The 24,905-nt window shown below is 42.1% G+C and overlaps 1 protein-coding gene across 1 annotated transcript in view; it reads left to right on the top strand.

The window, feature by feature from the left end:
- LOC120054033 (furin-like) overlaps positions 1 to 24,905 on the top strand; it is a 171,180-nt gene that overhangs the window by 133,774 nt on the left and 12,501 nt on the right. The window contains exons 7-8 of the mRNA XM_039001392.1: positions 4,424 to 4,512; positions 11,689 to 11,861. Coding sequence (XP_038857320.1) covers positions 4,424 to 4,512; positions 11,689 to 11,861 — 262 coding nt within the window. The remainder of the gene's footprint in view (positions 1 to 4,423; positions 4,513 to 11,688; positions 11,862 to 24,905) is intronic.

Consider the following 24,905-nt stretch of genomic DNA (forward strand, 5'->3'; position numbering starts at 1 on the left):
AAATGCACCTTTATAATAAAAGCACTACATGCATAATCACATTTGTGGTCACTTTTTAGAATGGTGTTTTCCTGCTAATGGAACATTTGCACTTATAGCATAATGCCGTGTGCGCATTGCTCCGCTTATAATGTGAAGAAAGCCTAATGGTTTATTAACATTTTAAGCTAAACGTTCTCATCTGTTGCGTCAGGCTCATTGCTTAAGAGGTTTTTTGATGCTAGTGGTTGTATTGATTTGGGATCTATCGCATCTAACAACAATATGTATTTCTCATACAGAATTGAATAGGTCAACTTTTGTACTATGGGGGATAATAGATTGACATAGGCTAGTGCTTTTGCTGTTCGTTAAAGCTACTCATCTTGTTGGCTGACAAAGTAAATGTGGACAGTTCTTCCAATATCTATTTTTTTTGTACCTTTTATTTAACTGGGTTTTTGTACCTTTTATTTAAAGTCAGTTAAGAACAAATCCTTATTTACAATGACAGCCTACCCCGGCCAAACCCTCCCCTAACCCGGACGACGCTGAGCCAATTGTGCGCAGCCACAACCCGGGTCTGTAGCGACGCCTCTAGCACTGCATAGCAGTGCCTTAGACCGCTGTGCCACTCGGTCATATCTTCAATATGTGCACCGGAATTGGATAAGGACGCGCGCAGTTGTGTCCCCGATGTGTCTGTCTTCACTTATAGCCTGTGAGAAAGACCCGATCACGTGATGGAGAGCCATGTGAATGAGAGGTGCTTCGGCACGCAGCCGGGAGAAGGGAATTATAATTATTATATTCAGCCCAAGGGCACAACAGCCGCTAGCTGCAAAAGACATGGATTTTTTAGGGGGCATTGTGGCTACACAAAGGGGATGCAGCCGGGAAATTCGAGGCATTATCAAGTGCTTGTCAAATTGTGAATGAGTGACTGATGTAGTGTGTTCAGCCTGCGTGAATAAATAAAGCAGAGCTCATGCCTTTCATGCAACTTTTTTCAAATCATCATTAGAGTCGGATCATGCAGCCTTAGAATGTATTAGAAATCAAAACATATAGCTCAACATTTGTATCACAACTAAAGTTACTTTAACTAAAAATGAAGCATGTGTCTTTGTTAACTGCTCAACATTCCCTCAAATAGTGTAGAGAAAATATCCTTTCTATTTTATTCAGCTTTGTTCAATTGTATTCTTCATACTATAAAATAGAATTCTAAGCAAATCTTGTCTGCTAAATGAACTAGTGTAGCCCACAGCCATATGGCATAGCCAGATCAGGGTCTAACATAAGTAAATCTCAGAGTATGCTATTCTGTTCTTCTGAAATAGCCTACATTTTCTTCATATATTACATGGATTTATTAGACTTTTTCAAATGTAGATGTTCCAAATGTTTGCATCAGAGGGTTGTAGGCTATGCCAGGAGATGCTAAATGTGTTTATGTTAATAATGGTCAATTACCATGAGACTGACAGTTATTTACTTGACAATCACTAGCTGACAAAATGTCATTACCACCATATCCCTAGTTGCTCCTAGATGTTTCCACTTCACAATATCAGCACTTATTGGCAGCTCTAGCAGGGCAGAAATTTGACAAACTGACTTGTTGGAAAGGTGGCATCCTACGACGGTGCCATGTTGAAAGTCACTGAGCTCTTCAGTAAGGCCGTTCTACTTCCAATGTTTGTCTATGGAGGTGGCATGGCTGTGTGCTCGATTTCATACACCTGTCAGCAACGGGTGTGGCTCAAATAGCCGAATCCACTAATTTGAAGGGCTGTATATATATTTTGTATATATAGTGGAGTTGCTAAAGCAAAAGTGTATGTCTCTCTTAGGTGTGCTGGTATACTTGTGTGTGTTCAAGTTATATAGTTCACGTGTAAGTACAGTGAAATGCTTAACTTGCAAGTCCTACAAAACAGTGCAGTATTCAATATCAAGATAGTGTAACTAATAAGAAAACTAAAGACCAAGAGAAATAAGAGAGGAAGCTATATACAGTGCAGGGTCAGTGCCAGTACCAAATTAACAATGTGCAGGGATTATCAATACTGGAGTATTTGAGGTAGAAATGTACATGTAGGCAGGCATTAGTAGAAAGTGGGTGGTAGAAATACTAATGGGAATGGCAATCAATAATTAATGAACAGCAGCTTAGTGGTAGTAATACATCTAATCAATAATATTTTTAGCAGCAGCCTAGGTGTGAGGGAGAGCAGTAGTTGTTAGCCATTTAACAGTCTTATGGCCAGGGGATAGAAGCTGTTAAGGAGTCTGTTGGTCTGAGACTTGATGAATCGGTACCGCCTGCCGGACGGGAGCATGGAGAACAGTTCATGTCTCGGGTGGCTGGAGTGTTTTGGAAATGTTTCAGGCCTTTCTCTGACACCGCCTGGCATGTACGTCCTGGATGGCTGGGAGCTAACCTCAGTGATGCACTAGTCCATCTACACCACCCTCTCTAAGGTCGCCGTTGGTGATCAGGCCTACCACTGTTGTGTCTTCAGCAAACTTGATGTTGGAGTCGTCGGTGGAGGGCACTATGGTGTTGAATGCTGAATTGTAGTCGAACAGCATCCTCACATAGGTATTCCTCTTTTCTAGTTGGGAGAGGACAGTGTGGAGTACGATTGTGGTGTCTGTGGATCTGTTGGGGAGGTATGCAAATTAGAGTGGGTCAATGTTGTCTGGGATGATGGCGTTGAGGTGTGCCATGACCAGCCTTTCAAAGCACTTCATTATTACAGATGTGAGTGTTAGAGGGCGGTAGTCATTGTCACAGGATGCCTTAAGAGTTTTTGGGAACAGGAATGATGGTAGTCAGCTTGAAACGTGGGGATCACAGGTAGAAAATGTCCTTCAAGATGCCTGCCAGGTGGTCTTCACATGCCCTGAGGACACGCCTTGGAATACTGTCTGGCCCTGCGGCCTTACAAGTGTGTTTGTGTACGTGCATGCGTGCTTGTGTGATGCCCAACAGCATGCCAGCAGCAAGGTAGAACTGAGAGGTGTGATGAACCTGCCGTCCTCAGATCACCTGTGTCTATCGCTTTACACAAGGCAATACTGCTCATAATCATTGATGAAGGTCACAGTAAATAATTCATACATATCAATAGTATCCCATATTTCTCTCTGTTGGCCTGCGTCCAGTGACCGTCCATCATAGTTTTAGACAGTGCCATGTCCTTCAGGTGTCACTCCACATTTGACAAGGTAGCACGTCCGGTGAACAGGTCAGGGTTCCATAGCCGCAGGCAGAACAGTTGGCCCTCAGTATTTTTCGTCTATTCGTTGGCGTGCTGCTTAGGCTTGGGCGGTATCCAGATTTTTACATTATGGGATTTACGGTATTACCGGCATTGCACACAAGTTAGCGCTAGAAATGCACAAAAAAAGCCCAATGGGCGTCTATTACCAGAATGCTAACAAAATTAGCACAAGTAATAGCGACATCACATAGACGCTGTTAGCTAAATGCTAACCAGCAAAAACTAACACAAACTAGTTGTGATGCTGCTCTTCCTTCAGAAAAGCGTGCATGTGTACATGGATCAGAGGGGAGAAAAATGGAGTAGTGAAAAAAATGATAGTATGAAGCACAGGGGAAGAATGGCAGCTGTACAGAACTCATCCAGAGCTGTTGACTTCTGAAACCGGGTAGAAAGCCGTTATAAGATATCTGATGGCAAACATTTAGTAGTGAATTGCATACAAGTGTAATCACCTCATGTTCGTCGCACAACAGCGCCTCGCCAATAGCTATATAGAGGGGAGACTTCTGAAACCGGGTAGAAGACTTCTGAAACCGGGTAGAAAGCCGTTATAAGATATCTGATGGCAAACATTTAGTAGTGAATTGCATACAAGTGTAATCACCTCATGTTCGTCGCACAACAGCGCCTCGCCAATAGCTATATAGAACGCTATGGACTCACCAGCTCCCGCTTTCTACCATTGTGCTATTTACAAACAAACACGTGGTTGGCTCAACTGTTCTGGGGAACTACAGTAAGCTTCATAATGTGACAGGTGAAATGATGAACGCAATCTGCTTTATCTCCTAGCGTATTGCACAAGTTGACTGCAGTTATTATTAACTTAATTAAAAAGTAGCTACTGATATTCACATTTATTGAAACTTAAATGAAATAGTTTGGACGGTATTACGGTATTGAAAAATTACAGTATTACGGTATTTTTCCAAATACCCCGGTATACGGTATACCGCCCAAGCCTAGTGCTGCTGTGTATTTTTAGCAGCCGTTCTAGAAGTTATTGTTTTTAAAGATCCCTGCATTTAAAGATCAGGGAGGTTGCTATGAGCAATGAGTGTTTTTGTTAATGAATTCTAACTTCTCTCTCTTTTTCTCTCTTTCTCTCTACCTCTCTCTGTCTCTCTCTGTCTCTCTCTCTCATCTAGACATGGAACACGGTGTGCTGGTGAGGTTGCTGCGGCCGCCAACAACGATGTTTGTGGGGTGGGCGTGGCCTACAACGCCAAAATTGGAGGTGATTGAGGCATGCTCTGCCAATAGCTAATTGTGATTGGTTGACTAGGGTCTGCTGTCAGTTGAACCGGAGTCAATTTCAGTAGAGCACACCGTAGCAATCTCTATACTTGCTAGCTGCCACTTCTGAATATTTACCAACTTTTGTCTCTAATCTTTCGTCAAAACCAAGTCATTTAATCAGTCTAATGGACTATATCAAGCAACTGTCTGGCCTTTACCTACTTGTGTCCCTAAGCACTCTATCAAAGACAAGCAACCAACAGTGGAGCCTTGAGAGCAGTCCCCAGCAGTCAGCCATAACTCTCCTACTCCTCCTAGCATGCATCTCCTGCTCTAGCAGCTCAGTGTGTGTTCTCCTGCTGGGCCAGTCCTAATTACTGTACAGTGATTAGCATTTAGTGGCTGCGTTGACCCCACCCCCAAACACACACACACTCATCTCCCACAGCTCACAGCTTTTAGATAGGAGCCAGTGAACACAGCTGGAGGGAAAGTAACCCAGCAGTGTCTCTCCATGGGACTCTAACCTCCTGCCCATTTTTTTAAATTTTATTTAACTATGCAAGTTAGTTAAGAACAAATTCTTATTTACAATGATGGTCTAGGAACAGTGGGTTAACTGCCTTGTTCAGGGGCAGAACAACAGATTTTTACCTTGTCAGCTCGAGGATTCGATCTAACAACCTTTCAGTTACTGGCCCAACGCTCCAACCACTAGGCTACCTGCCGCCCCATGACACTAATGATTATTATGATGATTGTTATAGCGGCATTAATGTGTTAGCTACTGCAGGATTCAAGACATTACCATTCACATTTACCTCATATCAGACCCCAATTCATCTTTCAAACGCCATCTTGCTTTTATCCAGACTGATTGCTCCATACACACGCAATCAATGTGTGTCTCTGCAGGGCCTGTTTTTATTTTTTTATTTCACCTTTATTTAACCAGGTAGGTTTTCTAGAGTGTGTAATTGAAGTCTTTGTGGTTTATCATCTGTCTCTGAGATACAGCAGATAACCTGTGGTTAGCTAGTCAGGTACCGTTGCAGTATAGGACTTATTTGACGATGGCTCATTTCACGCCTTCTGCTACCATTACTGTTCAGAACACTGATCTGAGGCGGTCCACATCAAAGCTGCAGACAGGCCCTGTCACAAAGAGCAAGTTTTTCCATCCCAAGATCTTAAATAAAACAATTACTATAGTAAGTGCTAGGTAAGTAACGATTCACCGATATGCATCCTCTAGTTCAAATATATAAGTTATGAGTGCATCAGTCTGCGGGTACTCCAAACCGATCCAAATGCATGAGCATGCATCGGTCAGAAAATCGATTCAAACATTACGAATCGGCGTTTCACAAATGTTTATTGCTCAAATTACTTGCTTTCTACCTTCCAAAAATACCTCATCTTTTGTGACAACTGCGTCCTCTCCTTCAGTGTCGAACTAAGCATGTAATTATGTTGACAGTCATTAATCTGCAAGTCATTTGGCATGCCAAACAACCCCAGGCAATATCAGTAGCGTAGTCAAACTGTGCGCGCTGGCCAATGACAGGTAAGCCTATTCCTGATCTGGCATATCTGCGCTTCAGCATTCAAATGTTTGTAAAATGGCTTGCTCAATATTAGGCTTTATTAGTTGAGTGACAACCAATGTAATTTGCTAAGTTATTTTTATCAAATGCACTGTTGAAAATTGTTTTAGCAGAATTAAAGTAGCCTAAGCTACCACCAGAGAAACAACTCTCATCTGGCTATAGGGAGGCTACATGCTGATCATTAGATTTTATTTTGATTGTTCAGTTTCACCATCAGCAAAAGTTTTGATAGTTTTAGATATGCAGGGTAAAATGTATAATTGCATAATGAAATTGTAAATTTGCTACCTGCACTGCATAGTCTAAGTGGTAGAAGAAGATAAGCTCACTATGAGTCCATCAACACTTCCAAACAGTCTAAACCATTCGATTATGAGATGGGGGTGAAATCCAAAGTTGTGCTGTATATTCATAGCAATTCTTTTCAGATAAATATTGAGGGGCATCAGCAGCAGATTTTAATTTAGAATAGAAAATTAATGTGTGTATGCAACAAATGTTAGAGGAACAAATCGATGCGATTCATTGCGATATGAACAAATCGATGCGATTTGATATGATACAATTCGATGCACTAATTCACGTGTCAAACTCATTTAACAGAGGGACGAGTGTCTGCAGGTTTTTGGTTTTTCCTTTCAATTAAGACCGAGACAACCAGCTGAAGGGAGTTCCTTACTAATTAGTGACCTTAATTCATCAATCAGGTACAAGGGTGGAGCGTAAACCCACAGACTCAGCCCTCCGTGGAATGAGTTTGACACATGCTCTAAGCGCTTTGCACACCTGGATTGTACAATATGTGCCCGTTTATTTTTTATTCTTCAAGCTCTGTCAAGTTAGTTGTTGATCATTGATAGACAGCCATTTTGAAGTCTTGCCATAGATTTGTAAGACGATTTAAGTCAAAACTGTAACTAGGCCACTCAGGAACAATCAACGTTGTCTTGGTAAGCAACTTCAGTGTATATTTGGCCTTTTGTTTTCGGTTATTGTCCTGCTGAAAGGTGAATTTGTCTCCCAGCAGACTGAACCAGGTTTTCCTCTAGGATTTTGCTTGTGCTTAGCTTTATTCTGTTTCTTTTAACCCCAAAAAACTCCCTAATCCTTGCCAATGACAAGCATACCCATAACATGATGCAGCCACCACCATGCTTGAAAATGTGAAGAGTGGTACTCAGTGATGTGTTATGTTGAATTTGCCCCAAATGTAACATTTGTATTCAGGACATAAAGTTAATTTCTTTGCCACATTTTTGCAGTTTTACCTTAGTGCCTTATTGCAAACAGGAAGCATGTGTGGAATATTTTTATTCTGTACAGGCTTCCTTCTTATAACTCTTTAATTTATGTTAGTATTGTGGAGTAACTATAATGTTGTTGGTCCATCCTCAGTTTTCTCCTATCACAGCCATTAAACTCTGTAACTGTTTTAAAGTCACCATTGGCCTCATGGTGAAGTCCCTGAGCGGTTTCCTTCCTTTCCGGCAACTGAGTTTGGAAAGACTTTGTACTGACTGGGTTCATTGATACACCATCCAAAGTGCAATTAATAACTTCACCATGCTCAAAGGGAAATTCAATTTCTGCTTCTTCTTTTTTTTACCCATTTACCAATAGGTTTCCTTCTTTGTGAGTCATTGGAAAACCTCCCTGGTCTTTGTGGTTTAATCTGTGTTTGAAATTCACTGCTCGACTGAGGGACCTTACAGATAACTGTATGTGTGGGGTACAGAAATTAGGTAATCATTCAAAAATCATGTTAAACAGTGTTATTGCACACAGAGAGATGGCCGGAGGAGATGGCCGCCGTTTTACAGTCTCCTAACCAATTGTGCTATTATGTGTTTTTTTTGCGATATTTGTAAATTATTTTGTACATAATGTTTCTGCAACCGTATCTTACGGAAGAAAAGAGCTTCTGGATATCAGGACAGCGATCACTCACCTCGGATTAGACAAAGATTTTTTCAACAACAACAGCAGCAAGCAGGACTCACACGATATTCTGCAAACACCCCACAGCGCAGACATCCCAATTATTCGCAAAAGGAAGCGACGCAGAGGACGAAGAGCCGGATGCCTCGTCCAGACCCGCAGAAGACAACTAGGAAAGCTGCCGTTACCGTCAATATTACTCACCAACGTGCAATCATTGTACAATAAACTAGACGAGGTAAGATCACGAATATCCTACCAACGGGACATCAAAAACTGTAATATCCTATGCTTCACGGAATCGTGGCTGAATGACGACATGGATATTCAGCTAGCAGGATACACGCTGCACCGGCAGGATAGAACAGCACACTCTGTTAAGACGAGGGGGTAGGCGGTCTGTGCATATTTGTAAACAACAGCTGGTGCACGAAATCTAAGGAAGTCTCTAGATTTTGCTCGCCTGAAGTAGAGTATATTGTGATAAACTGCAGGCCACACTACTTGCCTAGAGAGTTCTCAGCTATACTTTTCGGGGCTGTTTATTTACCACCACAGACAGATGCTGGCACTAAGACCGCACTCAGTCAGCTGTATAAGGAAATAAGTAAACAGGAAACCACTCACCCAGAGGCGGCGCTCCTAGTGGCCGGAGACATTAATGCAGATAAACTTAAATCAGTTTTCCAAATCTCTATCAACATGTTAAATGTGCTACCAGAGGGGAAAAAATTATAGATCACCTGTACTCCACACACAGAGACGCGTACAAAGCTCTCCCTCGCCCTCAATTTGGTAAATCCAACCACAACTCTATCCTCCTGATTCCTGCTTACAAGCAAAAATTAAAGCAGGAAGCACCAGTGACTCGGTCTATAGAAAAAATGGTCAGATAAAGCAGATGCTAAACTACAGGACTGCTTTGCTATCACAGACTGGAACATGTTCCGGGATTCTTCCGATGACATTGAGGAATATTCCACATCAGTCACTGGCTTTATCAATAAGTGCATTGAGGACGTCGTCCCCACAGTGACTGTACGTACATACCCCAACCAGAAGCCTTGGATTACAGGCAACATTCGCACTTAGCTAAAGGGTAGAGCTGCTGCTTTCAAGGTGCGGGACTCTAACCCGGAAGCTTACAAGAAATCCTGCTATGCCCTGCGACGAACCATCAAACAGGCAAAGCGTCAATACAGGGCTAAGATTGAATCATACTACACCGGCTCCGATGCTCGTCGGATGTGGCAGGGCTTGCAAACTATTACAGACTACAAAGGGAAGCACAGCCGCGAGCTGCCCAGTGACACGAGCCTACCAGACGAGCTAAATCACTTCTATGCTCGCTTCGAGGTAAGCAACACTGAGGCATGCATGAGAGCATCAGCTGTTCCGGACGACTGTGTGATCACGCTCTCCGTAGCCGACGTGAGTAAGACCTTTTAAACAGGTCAACATACACAAGGCTGCGGGGCCAGACGGATTACCAGGACGTGTGCTCCGGGCATCTGCTGACAAACTGGCAGGTGTCTTCACTGACATTTTCAACATGTCCCTGATTGAGTCTGAAATACCAACATGCTTCAAGCAGACCACCATAGTCCCTGTGCCCAAGAACACAAAGGCAACCTGCCTAAATGACTACAGACCCGTAGCACTCACGTCCGTAGCCATGAAGTGCTTTGAAAGGCTGGTAATGGCTCACATCAACACCATTATCCCAGAAACCCGAGACCCACTCCAATTTGCATACCGCCCAAACAGATCCACAGATGATGCAATCTCTATTGCACTCCACACTGCCCTTTCCCACCTGGACAAAAGGAACACCTATGTGAGAATGCTGTTCATTGACTACTGCTCAGCGTTCAACACCATAGTACCCTCAAAGCTCATGACCAAGCTAAGGATCCTGGGACTAAACACCTCCCTCTGCAACTGGATCCTGGACTTCTTGACAGGCCGCCCCCAGGTGGTGAGGGTAGGTAGCAACACATCTGCCATGCTGATCCTCAACACTGGAGCTCCCCAGGGGTGCGTGCTCAGTCCCCTCCTGTACTCCCTGTTCACCCACGACTGCATGGCCAGGCACGACTCCAACACCATCATTAAGTTTGCTGACGACACAACAGTGGTAGGCCTGATCACCGACAACGATGAGACAGCCTATAGGGAGGAGGTCAGAGACCTGGCCGGGTGGTGCCAGAATAACAACCTATCCCTCAACGTAACCAAGACTAAGGAGATGATTGTGAACTACAGGAAAAGGAGCACCGAGCACGTCCCCATTCTCATCGACGGGGCTGTAGTGGAGCAGGTTGAGAGCTTCAAATTCCTTGGTGTCCACATCAACAACAAACTAGATTGGTCCAAACACACCAAGACAGTCGTGAAGAGGGCACGACAAAGCCTATTCCCCCTCAGGAAAATAAAAAGATTTGGCATGGGTCCTGAGGTTCTACAGGTTCTACAGCTGCAACATCAAGAGCATCCTGACCGGTTGCATCACTGCCTGGTACGGCAATTGCTCGCCCTCCGACCGCAAGGCACTTCAGAGGGTAGTGCGTACGGCCCAGTACATCACTGGGGCAAAGCTGCCTGCCATCAGGACTTCTACACCAGGCGGTGTCAGAGGAATGCCCTAAAAATTGTCAAAGACCCCAGCCACCCCAGTCATAGACTGTTCTCTCTAACAGGGTTGACCTTAAAATGAAGGACAGACGTAAATGAATAAATAATCACATTAAATAATCATCTTCAGAAATGACATTGCCAAAGCAACAAAGGTTTTACAATGATGGTGAAAACTTGGAGACATTTTGCAGTTAAAATCTTCCTAGAAGTCACAGAGGATACACAGAGGGACATGTCAAAATGCATAATTTTGACAATTTCACAAGTCTTTATTCATATACAAATTTGGATTTATTGAATTCTCCATGTGGTCTATATTAAAAGGGCACTTTATTTAATATAACTGGCTTTTAAAATTCAATATTGGTGCACAATTTCTACTTTAAAAAATAAGGCAATGATTTCAATGAATGACCCTGCTACTGGGCCAGTTGGTTTCCCTCAGGTCACAGACACTGTTGGAGGCACCGTAAAAACCCTAAAACCCTCCCGCACTTGTTCGTCAGAAGGAATGTTCTGTCAATCTTGTGTTTGTGAGATGTATGTTTTCCTACCTGGTTGTTTAATGAAGGAGAAGGTATTGACTCTTGTTTTAATGGCCAGCTGTGCTTGTTTATAGCTACAACAGTAAAAAGTGTGTGCGTGTGAGTAAGTGAGCACACGTCTGCATGCTTGTGTCTGAGAGTACAATTGCTCATCACATCTGGCAGAGTGACAGGCTCATAAGCCCTTTGTCTCCCCAGTGTGTTTATCAATATGACAGCCGGACACAAAAGGCTTTGTATCCCAACTGCATCATGTTTATAGCACCCTACCTCTTCTCCGCTCATGCTGTCTCTCTCTGCCACAATGTTTCTCTGTCTCTCTCTTTCTGTCACATCTCTTTCTCCCTTTGTCTCACCCTACCTGTCTGTCTACTTTATTTTACCTCTTATTTCTCCTGTCTCTCTCTCTCGATCTGTGTACTGACCTTGCGTGTGTGTGTTCAGGTGTGCGTATGCTGGATGGAGAGGTGACAGATGTGGTAGAGGCCCACTCCCTCAGCCTCAACTCGCAGCACATCCACATCTACAGCGCCAGCTGGGGCCCAGAGGATGATGGGAAGACGGTAGACGGCCCCGCCAAGCTGGCCAAGGAGGCATTCCTCCGAGGAGTCACTGAGGTCAGTCAGTGGAGCTAATTCATTACTGGAGCACACATGGTTTATGATGCATACCTACCTAGGGTTGTTGCGATGACCTTATTATTGCCACACCAGCATTCATGAGTCGTGACCGCAGAAAAATTCTATGTGACCCCTGAGTCATGGTAATCTCCTTTTATGTACTCTGGACATGCTTTGGTAGTACCCAACTTGCTAACGATGTTGTTAATGGCCTGGTACTCAGGGCTCTATTGTCCCTCAACCACTCTGACATCAATGCAAATGCAATCGAAAGTCACATCAAACACTTATCACCAAAACAGTAGGCCTATTGTACTTTTACAACTCACCTCACTGTGATGATCAATGTGAAGAAAGAAGTTCAACAGCAGGTTGAAACAGTGGAAAACATGGTTGTTGTGGATGTTGTTTCAAAGCCTAACACAACGAAATGGACAGTGCTTTCTAAGTTGATGATTAATTAAAAACACCCATATGCATATTAGAGTTTAAGCCCCCCCCTCCCCAAAATATAAATATAAAAAGTATGATTGTGCAATTATACAGTACATAGCTGTACCGCATATTACACATGGCAGAAAAACATCAAACAAAACTGATTTAAGATGTCTGGTACATAATTGGTCTAGCCTATACTCCAAAATTAAACACATTCTAGTAATCGCCTTTGAGTGTGGACTGTATTATTATGCATACTGGATAGACTGGTTACCTTATGCTACACTCCAAAATGTCTATCCATTTTGTATAGTCCTAGGCGATGCTGTTGGTTCATTGATTGTGCAGGGCGGCTTACAGTTAGCCTACAATTAGTGAATTTGATTTTGAATAGCCTTTTTATATTTTTTATAATTCATTGGGTGACACATTACCTTCAGCAGAATATCTTGCCACTATGCGTTTCCATCTCCTCCTCTTTCTGCTTTACTCCTTTATCAAGCGCGCAGATAGGCTGTCAACAGTTTAGTGAAATATGTTTAGTTGCGAAAACATGTTACTATCGATGTTGGAGAGCCCATGGCATACAGAGTTTGGGCGGAATATCACCTGTTGGACAACGAGAGCATGCTCCTCAAACAGTGGTTGATGTATTGAGTGAAATAAGTGTTATAATTATTTTTCAGCTGCTCATATTAAGAACATGCTCCACTATAAACCTGAAGTAGCCTACAAAACAGACCGATGGGAAACCGTGCAGCCTTCATTCCCTATTCCAGTGCATACAGATTACATGTATTTTTTCCACTTCCCCTGTTCCTGCCCGTTTCATAATGGGCCATTCTAAATTTAAATTAATTTGACATTAGTAAAAACAAGATTAAATTGAGAATAGTCTAATGGGTGAAAATATGATCACTTGATGAGAGAACAGCTGTGCAGTCTGAGGCAAGAAACGGAGCGCAAGGTTTTTTTTCTACTTTCTCAAATCACCAATAGCCTATAGTCTCACCATGCAGCCCAAATAGGTTTTGATTTCTAAGACATTCTAAGGTTTGTATCATTCACAACTGAAGTTGCCAAAATCTAGAATATAGGACCAAATGATCACTTTTACGCTCAACATAGCCACTTCATATGCGCTCTCGCTCCATAATGGAAAACATTTCCTTTCTATTTTATTCAGCTAAGTTCAATTATATTCTTCTTACTATAAAATACAATAGTGTCATGGGGACTTATAAGCATATCTTGTCAGCTAAATTAACAAACCTACAGCCTACGGCATGGAGCATACATAGATAACATATACTCCATTATGTTCCTCTTAAATACTTTTTCTTCATATTATGTTTGTTTCTTTAGACCTGACCAAAATAAACAATGCATTTATTGTGATGGTGTATATTAAATGGATTTATTAGACTTTTTTCAAATGTATACTGAACAAAAATATAAACGCAACATGCAACAATTTCAACGATTTTACTGAGTTAAAGTTCATGTAAGGAAATCAGTCAATTGAAATAAATGAATCGGGCCCTAATCTATGAATTTCACATTACTGGCCATCCACTTGGGAGCCAGACCCAGCCAATTGGAATTAGTTTTTTTTCCCACAAACGGCCTTTATTACAGACAGACATACTCCTCAGTTTCATTAGCTGTCTGAGTGGCTGGTCTCAGACAATCCCGCAGGTGAAGAAGCCGGATGTGGAGGTCCTGGGCTGGCGTGGTTAAATGTGGTCTGTGGTTGTGAGATCGGTTGGACGTACTGCCAATTTCTCTAAAATAACGTTGGAGGCGGCTTATGGGATGAAATTAACTTTAAATTCTCTGGCAATAGCTCTGGTGGACATTCCTGCCGTCAGCATGCCAAACTTGAGACATCTGTGGCAGTGTTGTGTGACACAACTGCACATTTTATAGTGGCCTTTTATTGTCCCCAGCACAAGGTGCACTTGTGTAATGATCATGCTGTTTAGTAAGCTTATTGATATGCTACACCTGTCAGGTGGATTGATTATCTTGGCAAATAAGAAATGGTCACTACCGGGTTTGTAAACAAATTTGAGAGAAATAAGCTTTTTGTGAGTATGGAACATTTCTGGGATCTTTTATTTCAGCTCATGGAACATGGGACCAACACTTTACATGGTGCGTTTATATTTTTGTTCAGCATAGATGTTCCAAAGCCGTGGATCAGCGGCTTGTATGTCTGGAGGACTGGAGATGCTAAACGTGTTTATTGTCATGCAAAAGACTGCTTTCTTTTGCATGACAATAACCGTCTGATAATATTTTATGACCGCCACAGCCCTATACCTACCAGATGTTGTTTTAAAGACACATACACATAAGAAGGGTAGAATAGGAACAACTGTATGGTCCACCAGGGAATTTTTTAATTGGAAACAAGTTATTGCTGTTTAAAATGTAACATTTTACACACATTATCACAAATTATCTTCAAAATAATTAGGTTTTCCATGATAATATTTAGTAGAAGGTGTATGTAAATTAAACAGTATTAAACTCTGTGGCAAGCGATGCAACCACCATACCTGACCTAGAGTATGTTCTGGCCTGGAGCACCAGGTTGAACTGTCATATCATGCCAGAACTGTAACTATTCACCTCTGCTTTATTTGATCAGTTTACTCAGAGCATTTGTTATTAGCTTAGCAGAGAATACGCTGTAGGTCTGACATGATAGTTACACCAGGCCAGAACACCTAATCTCACCCACCAGCCGACTCTCTCGCTGTCGAGACGTCTGGTTTCCGAGCGCCTCAGAATGGGACTTGACTGGAAGTCTATGACGGGAGCGGACAAAACAACCACTGGTTTTAATTGGCTGATCCTTGTCCACCACCATCTAACATATAACCCTTAGAAACAATCCTCTGGATTTCAAATCACCATCTAGCATACCTTTAGAACCTCCCTCTCTATATTACCATATGTATTTATATATTCCAGCTACCAGTCACTTTTCAGCCCTCTTTACATGTACAGGTAACTACCAAAATAATTTATATACGCTTGACTAAGTTAGGGATACAAAGTATATTGAAGCAGGTGATTCCACACAGGTGTGGTTGTTGCGTTAATTAGGCAATTAACATCCCATCATGCTTAGGGTCATGTATAAAAATGCCAGGCAGGCCATTAAATATGATTTATGCTTGATCCAGCAATGCAGTGCGGAGGGTCCGTAAGGAGGGTGTCACGCAATTGTGGAGCCTCCGGAGGCTTTAAGAGGCTAAATCGAGCTTTGTATGGCAATTCCGTGCGCCTCTAAAAATGTGTAACAATGCGGATGGTGATAGATGCGGTATAGAGGTCAATTAAACGGGGATAGCAGAATGCTGGATTGGCACACATTTAACAAATCTGATTTAACAAAGTGGATATTTGTGAAATCTGTCATGATTGATGTATTGTTACAGGCTAACAATGTGGTTACTAAAGTCCGGTTTGAATATATTTGTCTGTTTTCGCTGCATAACATTTAGAAGTTATCCCTTTTCAGTTTTAGAAGAAGTGACTGCTAAATGCTAACTTCCATTCGTGTAAGCTGGTAGCATAGTGCAGTTGATTGATGACATGAACATGTATTGAGGTTGACATCCATACAAACATTATACTCCAATTTTTACCTATGTGAAACACACGTATAAACAATAGCCTAAATCTGCAATGAGGCGATTCAGCATCTTTTCCTCACGGCATCTTTCCCAGCGAGTTTCCATGGCATTTCTTTTGTTTTGGTCAAGTTCCATTGACCTCTTTACCGCATCTATGGAAGGGGCCACCTTTTTACATCATGCTATCTTGACTGAGCTTCAGTGTCAAGCATCGGGAAACGGATTACAGCATCTCAATCTCAGAAAAGTTAAGGTCTTATCTTTTAGTTTAGCTAGTTGCTAGTCGTAATTAGCTGGCTAGCTATAGAGATTAGCCCTGAATCACTATGAGTGGTGAAGACCAATTTATTGGATACATATGACAGCTCCCCAAAGCGCAAGAAGTATGAACGCTCTGACTTCTGCAGAGGCCGCAGAAATCTACTTTTATTTTGGCTACCATGGCTATGCCCCATTGGATGACAGTGCCCTCCATCCACAGGGTACGAGTGATCACTGAATAGTTTCATGAGCATGAAAGCAATGTAAACCATATGCCATAGCCGTCTCAGTCACCAGATCTCAACCCAATTGAATATTTATGGGAGCTTCTGGACCGGTGCCTGAGACAGTGTTTTCCATCAACAAAACACCAAATTATGGAATTTCTTGTGGAAAAATATCCTTCCGATATAGTTCCAGACACTTGTAGAATATATGCCAAGGTGAATTTAAGCTGTTCTGGCTCGTGGTGGCCCAATAACCTATTAAGACACTTTGTTGGTGTTTCCTTTATTTTGGCAGTTACCTATATACAGTGCATTCGGAAAGTATTCAGACCCCTTGAATTATCCACATTTTGTTACGTTACAGCCTTATTCGAAAATTGTTTGAAAAAAAATGTCCCTCATCAATCTACACACAATACCCCATAATGACAAAGCAAAAACGGGTGGATGGGGAGCGTCGCTGCACAGCTATTTTCAGGTCTCTCCAGAGATGTCAGATCTGGTTCAAGTTCGGGCTCTGGCTGGGCCACTCAAGGACATTCAGAGACTTGACCTGAAGCCACTCCTGTGGTGTCTTGGCTGTGTGCGTAGGGTCCTTGTCCTGTTGGAAGGTGAACCTTCGCCCCAGTCTGAGGTCCTGAGCACTGTGGAGCAGGTTTTCATTAAGGATCTCTTTGTACTTTGCTCTGTTCACCTTTCCCTCGACCCTGAGTAGTCTCCCAGTCCCTGACGCTGAAAAATATCCCCACAGCATGATGCTACCACCACTATGCTTCACCGCAGGAATGGTGCCAAGTTTCCTTCAGATGTGACGCTTGGCATTCAGGCCAAAGAGTTCAATCTTGGTTTCATCAGACCAGAGAATCTTGTTTCTCATGGTCTGAGAGTCTGTAGCTGCCTTTTGGCAAACTCCAAGAGGGCTGTCATGTGCCTTTTACTGAGGAATGGCTTCCGTCTGGCCACTCTAACATAAAGGCCCGATTGGTGTAGTGCTGCAGAGATGGTTGTCCTTCTGGAAGGTTCTCCCATCTCCACAGAGGAACTCTGGAGTGCTGAGGGGAGTGACCATCAGGTTCTTGGTCACCTCCCTGACCAAGGCCCTTCTCCCCCGATTGCTCAGTTTGGCTGGGCGCCCAGCTCTAGGAAGAGTATTGGTGGTTCCACATTTTTTCCATTTATGAATGATGGAGGCCACTGTGTTCTTGGGGACCTTCAATGCTGTGGACATTTTTTGGTACCTTTCCCCAGATCTGTGCCTCGACACAATCCTTTCTCTGAGCTCTACGGACAATTCCTTCAACCTCATGGCCTGGTTTTTGCTCTGACAACTGTGGGACCTCATATAAACAGGTGTGTCCCTTTCCAAATGAGGTCCAATCAATTGAATTTACCACAGGTGGACTTCAATGAAGTTGTAGAAACATCTCAAGGATGATCAATGGAAACAGGATGCACCTGAGCTCAAATTCAGGTGCAGCGACGCTCCCCATCCAACCTGACAAAGCTCCCCAAATACAGTTGTGCCAAGCCTGTAGCGTCATAACCTTGAAGACTCAAGGCTATAATCGCTGCCAAAAGTACTTCAACAATGTACTGAGTGAAGGGTCTGAATACTTATGTAAATGTGATATTTCTGGGGTTTACTTGTTTTTGCTTTGTCATTATGGGGTATTGTGTGTAGAATGATGAGGGGAAAAATAAGGCTGTAACGTAACAAAAATGTAAAATGTCAAGGGGTCTGAATACTTTCTGAATGCGCTGTAGCTTCCTCACTTATTCCTTATTTCTCATGTTATTTTTTATTAGTTATAATATTTTGATATTGAATACTGCACTGTTGGGTGGGGCTTGAAAGTTAAGCATTTCACTGTACATGTCCATGTGACAAATAAAAGTTGAAAGTTGAACTTGAACTCTGGATTTCAAAGTGTGAGCAGCGCAAGTGATTTAGGCTAAACAAGGAAGTGATTTCGGGATATCGGAAAGTATGCATCTCGGAATCAATTGGGCTACCCAAAAATAATATTGGCACTATGATAGAACATTTATTTAGATTGACGATTTTCTGCATTTTAATACAGCTGTGGCAGGCTCTCTCTCTACCGACTCTATTTTTACCCATGCCCCTTTCAAGTCCTATTTTGTTGCACAGTGTTTCCAGTCTTTATATGCAGTAGCAATTGAGCCTGGGGACGAGTTTACAGAACACCCAATACATTACCCATGTCATTCAGATCTCGTGTAATCCCAGTATACACACACACCCTCTGGCAAAGATTTCCAGCTGGCAGGCAGACGCTGGAATAAGTTTGAGTGACAGAGTTAGGGCTTTGCATAGGCGCTTTGTTGTGATTTTTGTGGGACTAAATAAATATAAAATATTGAACTTAAAATAACATTATTAACCGGTTCCCATGCTTTAAAAATATGTTCTGTTCCGGAACAGTATAAATCACTTTAGTTTCAGGTTCGGGTTCTGTTCCTCAAATCATTTTGTTATTTTTCAGTTCTGTTCCCTGAACCGGTTCCAACCCTTGGTGCAGACTCTAGCGCAGTGGAAGTCTCTACTTATTGTTCACCCATCTTGGAATACCTGATGATCAAATACTGACCCTTCTACCTCCCGAGAGGTAGAAGGGTTGGGTAGAAGGGTTTTCTTTGTTATCATGACTGCTGAATATATTCCACTTCAGGACAACAACAACAAGCTGGCACTTAATGAATTGTACGAGGCAATAAACAAGCAGGAAACCATGCACCCAGAGGCTGCTTTTCTTGATGCTGGCGATTTTAATTCCACGTTACTAAGACACGTGATGCCCACCCGTAGCACGCGCTCCAGCAGGTATATTGCACTGGTCATCCCCAAAGCCAACACTTCCTTTGGCCGCCTTTCCTTTCAGTTCTCTGCTGCCAATGACTGGAACGAATTGCAAAAATCTCTGAAGCTGGAGTCTTATATCTCCCTCTAACTTTAAGCATCAGCTGTCTGAGCTGCTTACCGATCACTGCTTTGCTTTATCTTGGCCAGGTCGCAGTTGTAAATGAGAACTTGTTCTCAACTGGCCTACCTTGTTAAATAAAGGTGAAATAAAATATTAAAAAATTTAAAAATGTATCAACACATCTCCTTCTCCACTGGGGCTGATAAAGTCCTAGACCACTGTTACTCAACCCACAAACAAGCATACAAGACCCTCCCCTGTCCCCCCTTCGGCAAATCAGATCATGTCTCCATACTCCTGCATCCTGCTTACAGGATCAGAGGCTATGTTTCAGGACTGCTTTGCTAGCGCTGACTGGAATATGTTTTGGGACTCTGCTGATAGCATCGACGCACTAACCACCTCCGTCTCGTGCGTCATCAGGAAATACATTGCAGACGTTGTCCCCACAGTGAAAATTCACTGCTTCCCCAATCAAAAGCCCTGGATTAACACTGACATATGCGCTAAACTAAAGGACAGAGCTACCGCACACAGGGCTATTGCAGCCAACCCCGAGGCTACGGCTAAAGACGAACACGTACAACAAGTCCCGCTACGACCTCCACAGAGCCATCAAACAGGCAAAAGGACAATATAGGAACAAGGTGGAATCCTATTATACCGGCACCGACACTCGACTCGTGTGGCAAGGGCTACGGTCCATTATGGATTACAAAGGTAGACCTAACCATGATCTATCCAATGATGCCTCCCTACCAGTCGAACGCAATACATTTATTCGAGCTGTGCACGAGGGCCCCTACAGTCCCAGAGGACTGGGTGATCTCGCGCTCCGAGGCCGACGTAAGTAAAGTTTTTAACCTGGTCAACACTCTCCAAGGCCACGGGGCTATACGGTATTCCAGGGCGCATTCTCAGAGCATGCACAGACCAGCTGGCAGGCATCTTCACGGTCATTTTCAGTCTCTCATTGCCCCAGTCTGTAATCCCTACTTGTTTTATGCTGACCAGCAGCATTCCTGTGCCCAAGAACACATCATCTCCATCATCCCAGACACCCTGGACCCACTTCAATTTGCATACCGCCCCAACAGATCAACAGACAATGCACTCCACACTACCCTCTCACACGTGGACAAGAGGAATACCTACACTACAGTTCAAAAGTTTCGGGTCACTTAAAAATGTCCTTGTTTTTTAAAGAAAAGCACATTTTTTGTCCCTTAAAATAACATCAAATTGATCATAAATACAGTGTAGACATTGTTAATGTTGTAAATGACTGTTGTAGCTGGAAACGGCAGATTTTTTATGGAATATCTACATAGGGGTAGAGAGGCCCATTATCAGCAACTATCACTCCTGTGTTCTAATGGCACGTTGTTAACTAATCCAAGTTTATAATTTTAAAAGGCTAATTGATCATTAGAAAACCCTTTTGCAATTATGTCAGCACAGCTGAAAACTGTTGTTCTGATTTAAAGAAGCAATAAAACTGGCCTTCTTTAGACTTGGTGAGTATCTGGAGCATAAGCATTTGTGGGTTTGATTACAGGCTCAAAATGGCCAGAAACAAAGAACTTTCTTCTGAAACTTGTTAGTCTATTCTTGTTCTGATGAATGAAGGCTATTCCATGCGAGAAATTGCCAAGAAACTGAATATCTGGTACAACGCTGTGTACTACTCCCTTCACAGAACAGCGCAAACTGTCTCTAACCAAAATAGAAAGAGGAGTGGGAGACCTCCAGAGCACAACTGAGCAAGAGGACAAGTACATGAGAGTGTCTAGTTTGAGAAACAGGTCCTCAACTGGCAGCTTCATTAAATAGTACCCCCAAAACACCAGTCTCAACGTCAACAGTGAAGAGGCCACTCCGGGATGCTGGCCTTATTGATTAGATGTATTACTCCCTTACGCTGCTGTCCATTGATTATTGATTGCCATTACCATTAGTATTTACCTATTTATCCTGCTACTGGTCACAATTACTCCTATTTACATGTATATATTACCACTAGTATATTAACACTTAGTGAACAAAACATTAGGAACACCTGCTCTTTCCATGACATAGATTGATCAGGTGAATCCGTCATGTGTGCCAAAGGGTGAATGGGCAAGACAAAATATTTAAGTGCCTTTTGAACGGGGTATGGTAGTAGGTGCCTGGCGCACCGGTTTGAGTGTGTCAAGATCTGCAACGCTACTGGTTTTTCACACTCAACAGTTTCCCATGTGTATCAAGAATGGTCCACCACCCAAAGGACATCTAGCCAACATGACACAACTGTGGGAAGCATTGGAGTCAACATGATCCAGCATGTTGACGCTTTCAACACCAGCATGCTTTCAACACCTTGTAGAGTCCATGCCTCGATGAATTGAGGCTGTTCTGAGGGCAAAAGGGGGTGCAACTCAATAATAGGGAGGTGTCGGTGTATATTCCTGCTACTAGTCACTTTTCAGCCCTGTTTACATGTATATCCTACTGCTAGTCACTTTTCAGCCCTGTTTACATGTATATCCTACTACTAGTCACTTTTCAGCCCTGTTAACATGTATATCCTACTACTAGTCACTTTTCAGCCCTGTTTATATGTATATCCTACTGCTAGTCACTTTTCAGCCCTGTTTAAATGTATATCCTACTGCTAGTCACTTTTCAGCCCTGTTTATATGTATATCCTACTGCTAGTCACTTTTCAGCCCTGTTTATATGTATATCCTACTGCTAGTCACTTTTCAGCCCTGTTAACATGTATATCCTACTGCTAGTCACTTTTCAGCCCTGTTTATATGTATATCCTACTACTAGTCACTTTTCAGCCCTGTTTACATGTATATCCTACTGCTAGTCACTTTTCAGGCCTGTTTATATGTATATCCTACTACTAGTCACTTTTCAGCCCTGTTTATATGTATATCCTACTACTAGTCACTTTTCAGCCCTGTTTACATGTATATCCTACTGCTAGTCACTTTTCAGCCCTGTTTATATGTATATCCTACTACTAGTCACTTTTCAGCCCTGTTTATATGTATATCCTACTGCTAGTCACTTTTCAGCCCTGTTTACATGTATATCCTACTGCTAGTCACTTTTCAGCCCTGTTTACATGTATATCCTACTACTAGTCACTTTTCAGCCCTGTTAACATGTATATCCTACTACTAGTCACTTTTCAGCCCTGTTTATATGTATATCCTACTGCTAGTCACCTTTCAGCCCTGTTTATATGTATATCCTACTACTAGTCACGTTTCAGCCCTGTTTACATGTATATCCTACTACTAGTCACTTTTCAGCCCTGTTAACATGTATATCTTACTGCTAGTCACTTTTCAGCCCTGTTAACATGTATATCCTACTACTAGTCACTTTTCAGCCCTGTTAACATGTATATCCTACTACTAGTCACTTTTCAGCCCTGTTAACATGTATATCCTACTACTAGTCACTTTTCAGCCCTGTTTACATGTATATCCTACTGCTAGTCACTTTTCAGCCCTGTTAACATGTATATCCTACTGCTAGTCACTTTTCAGCCCTGTTTATATGTATATCCTACTGCTAGTCACTTTTCAGCCCTGTTTATATGTATATCCTACTACTAGTCACTTTTCAGCCCTGTTTATATGTATATCCTACTGCTAGTCACTTTTCAGCCCTGTTTATATGTATATCCTACTACTAGTCACTTTTCAGCCCTGTTTACATGTATATCCTACTGCTAGTCACTTTTCAGGCCTGTTTATATGTATATCCTACTACTAGTCACTTTTCAGCCCTGTTTATATGTATATCCTACTACTAGTCACTTTTCAGCCCTGTTTACATGTATATCCTACTGCTAGTCACTTTTCAGCCCTGTTTATATGTATATCCTACTACTAGTCACTTTTCAGCCCTGTTTATATGTATATCCTACTACTAGTCACTTTTCAGCCCTGTTTACATGTATATCCTACTGCTAGTCACTTTTCAGCCCTGTTTACATGTATATCCTACTACTAGTCACTTTTCAGCCCTGTTAACATGTATATCCTACTACTAGTCACTTTTCAGCCCTGTTTATATGTATATCCTACTGCTAGTCACCTTTCAGCCCTGTTTATATGTATATCCTACTACTAGTCACGTTTCAGCCCTGTTTACATGTATATCCTACTACTAGTCACTTTTCAGCCCTGTTAACATGTATATCTTACTGCTAGTCACTTTTCAGCCCTGTTAACATGTATATCCTACTACTAGTCACTTTTCAGCCCTGTTAACATGTATATCCTACTACTAGTCACTTTTCAGCCCTGTTAACATGTATATCCTACTACTAGTCACTTTTCAGCCCTGTTTATATGTATATCCTACTACTAGTCACTTTTCAGCCCTGTTTATATGTATATCCTACTGCTAGTCACTTTTCAGCCCTGTTAACATGTATATCCTACTACTAGTCACTTTTCAGCCCTGTTTATATGTATATCCTACTGCTAGTCACTTTTCAGCCCTGTTTATATGTATATCCTACTGCTAGTCACTTTTCAGCCCTGTTAACATGTATATCCTACTACTAGTCACTTTTCAGCCCTGTTTACATGTATATCCTACTGCTAGTCACTTTTCAGCCCTGTTAACATGTATATCCTACTGCTAGTCACTTTTCAGCCCTGTTTATATGTATATCCTACTGCTAGTCACTTTTCAGCCCTGTTTATATGTATATCCTACTACTAGTCACTTTTCAGCCCTGTTTATATGTATATCCTACTGCTAGTCACTTTTCAGCCCTGTTTATATGTATATCCTACTACTAGTCACTTTTCAGCCCTGTTTACATGTATATCCTACTGCTAGTCACTTTTCAGCCCTGTTTACATGTATATCCTACTGCTAGTCACTTTTCAGCCCTGTTAACATGTATATCCTACTACTAGTCACTTTTCAGCCCTGTTTATATGTATATCCTACTGCTAGTCACCTTTCAGCCCTGTTTATATGTATATCCTACTACTAGTCACGTTTCAGCCCTGTTTACATGTATATCCTACTACTAGTCACTTTTCAGCCCTGTTTACATGTATATCCTACTACTAGTCACTTTTCAGCCCTGTTTATATGTATATCCTACTACTAGTCACTTTTCAGCCCTGTTTACATGTATATCCTACTACTAGTCACTTTTCAGCCCTGTTTACATGTATATCCTACTACTAGTCACTTTTCAGCCCTGTTAACATGTATATCCTACTACTAGTCACTTTTCAGCCCTGTTAACATGTATATCCTACTACTAGTCACTTTTCAGCCCTGTTAACATGTATATCCTACTACTAGTCACTTTTCAGCCCTGTTAACATGTATATCCTACTACTAGTCACTTTTCAGCCCTGTTTACATGTATATCCTACTACTAGTCACTTTTCAGCCCTGTTAACATGTATATCCTACTACTAGTCACTTTTCAGCCCTGTTTATATGTATATCCTACTACTAGTCACTTTTCAGCCCTGTTAA

The sequence above is a fragment of the Salvelinus namaycush genome, chromosome 9, assembly GCF_016432855.1.
Source record: "Salvelinus namaycush isolate Seneca chromosome 9, SaNama_1.0, whole genome shotgun sequence".
Classification (NCBI taxonomy): domain Eukaryota; kingdom Metazoa; phylum Chordata; class Actinopteri; order Salmoniformes; family Salmonidae; genus Salvelinus; species Salvelinus namaycush.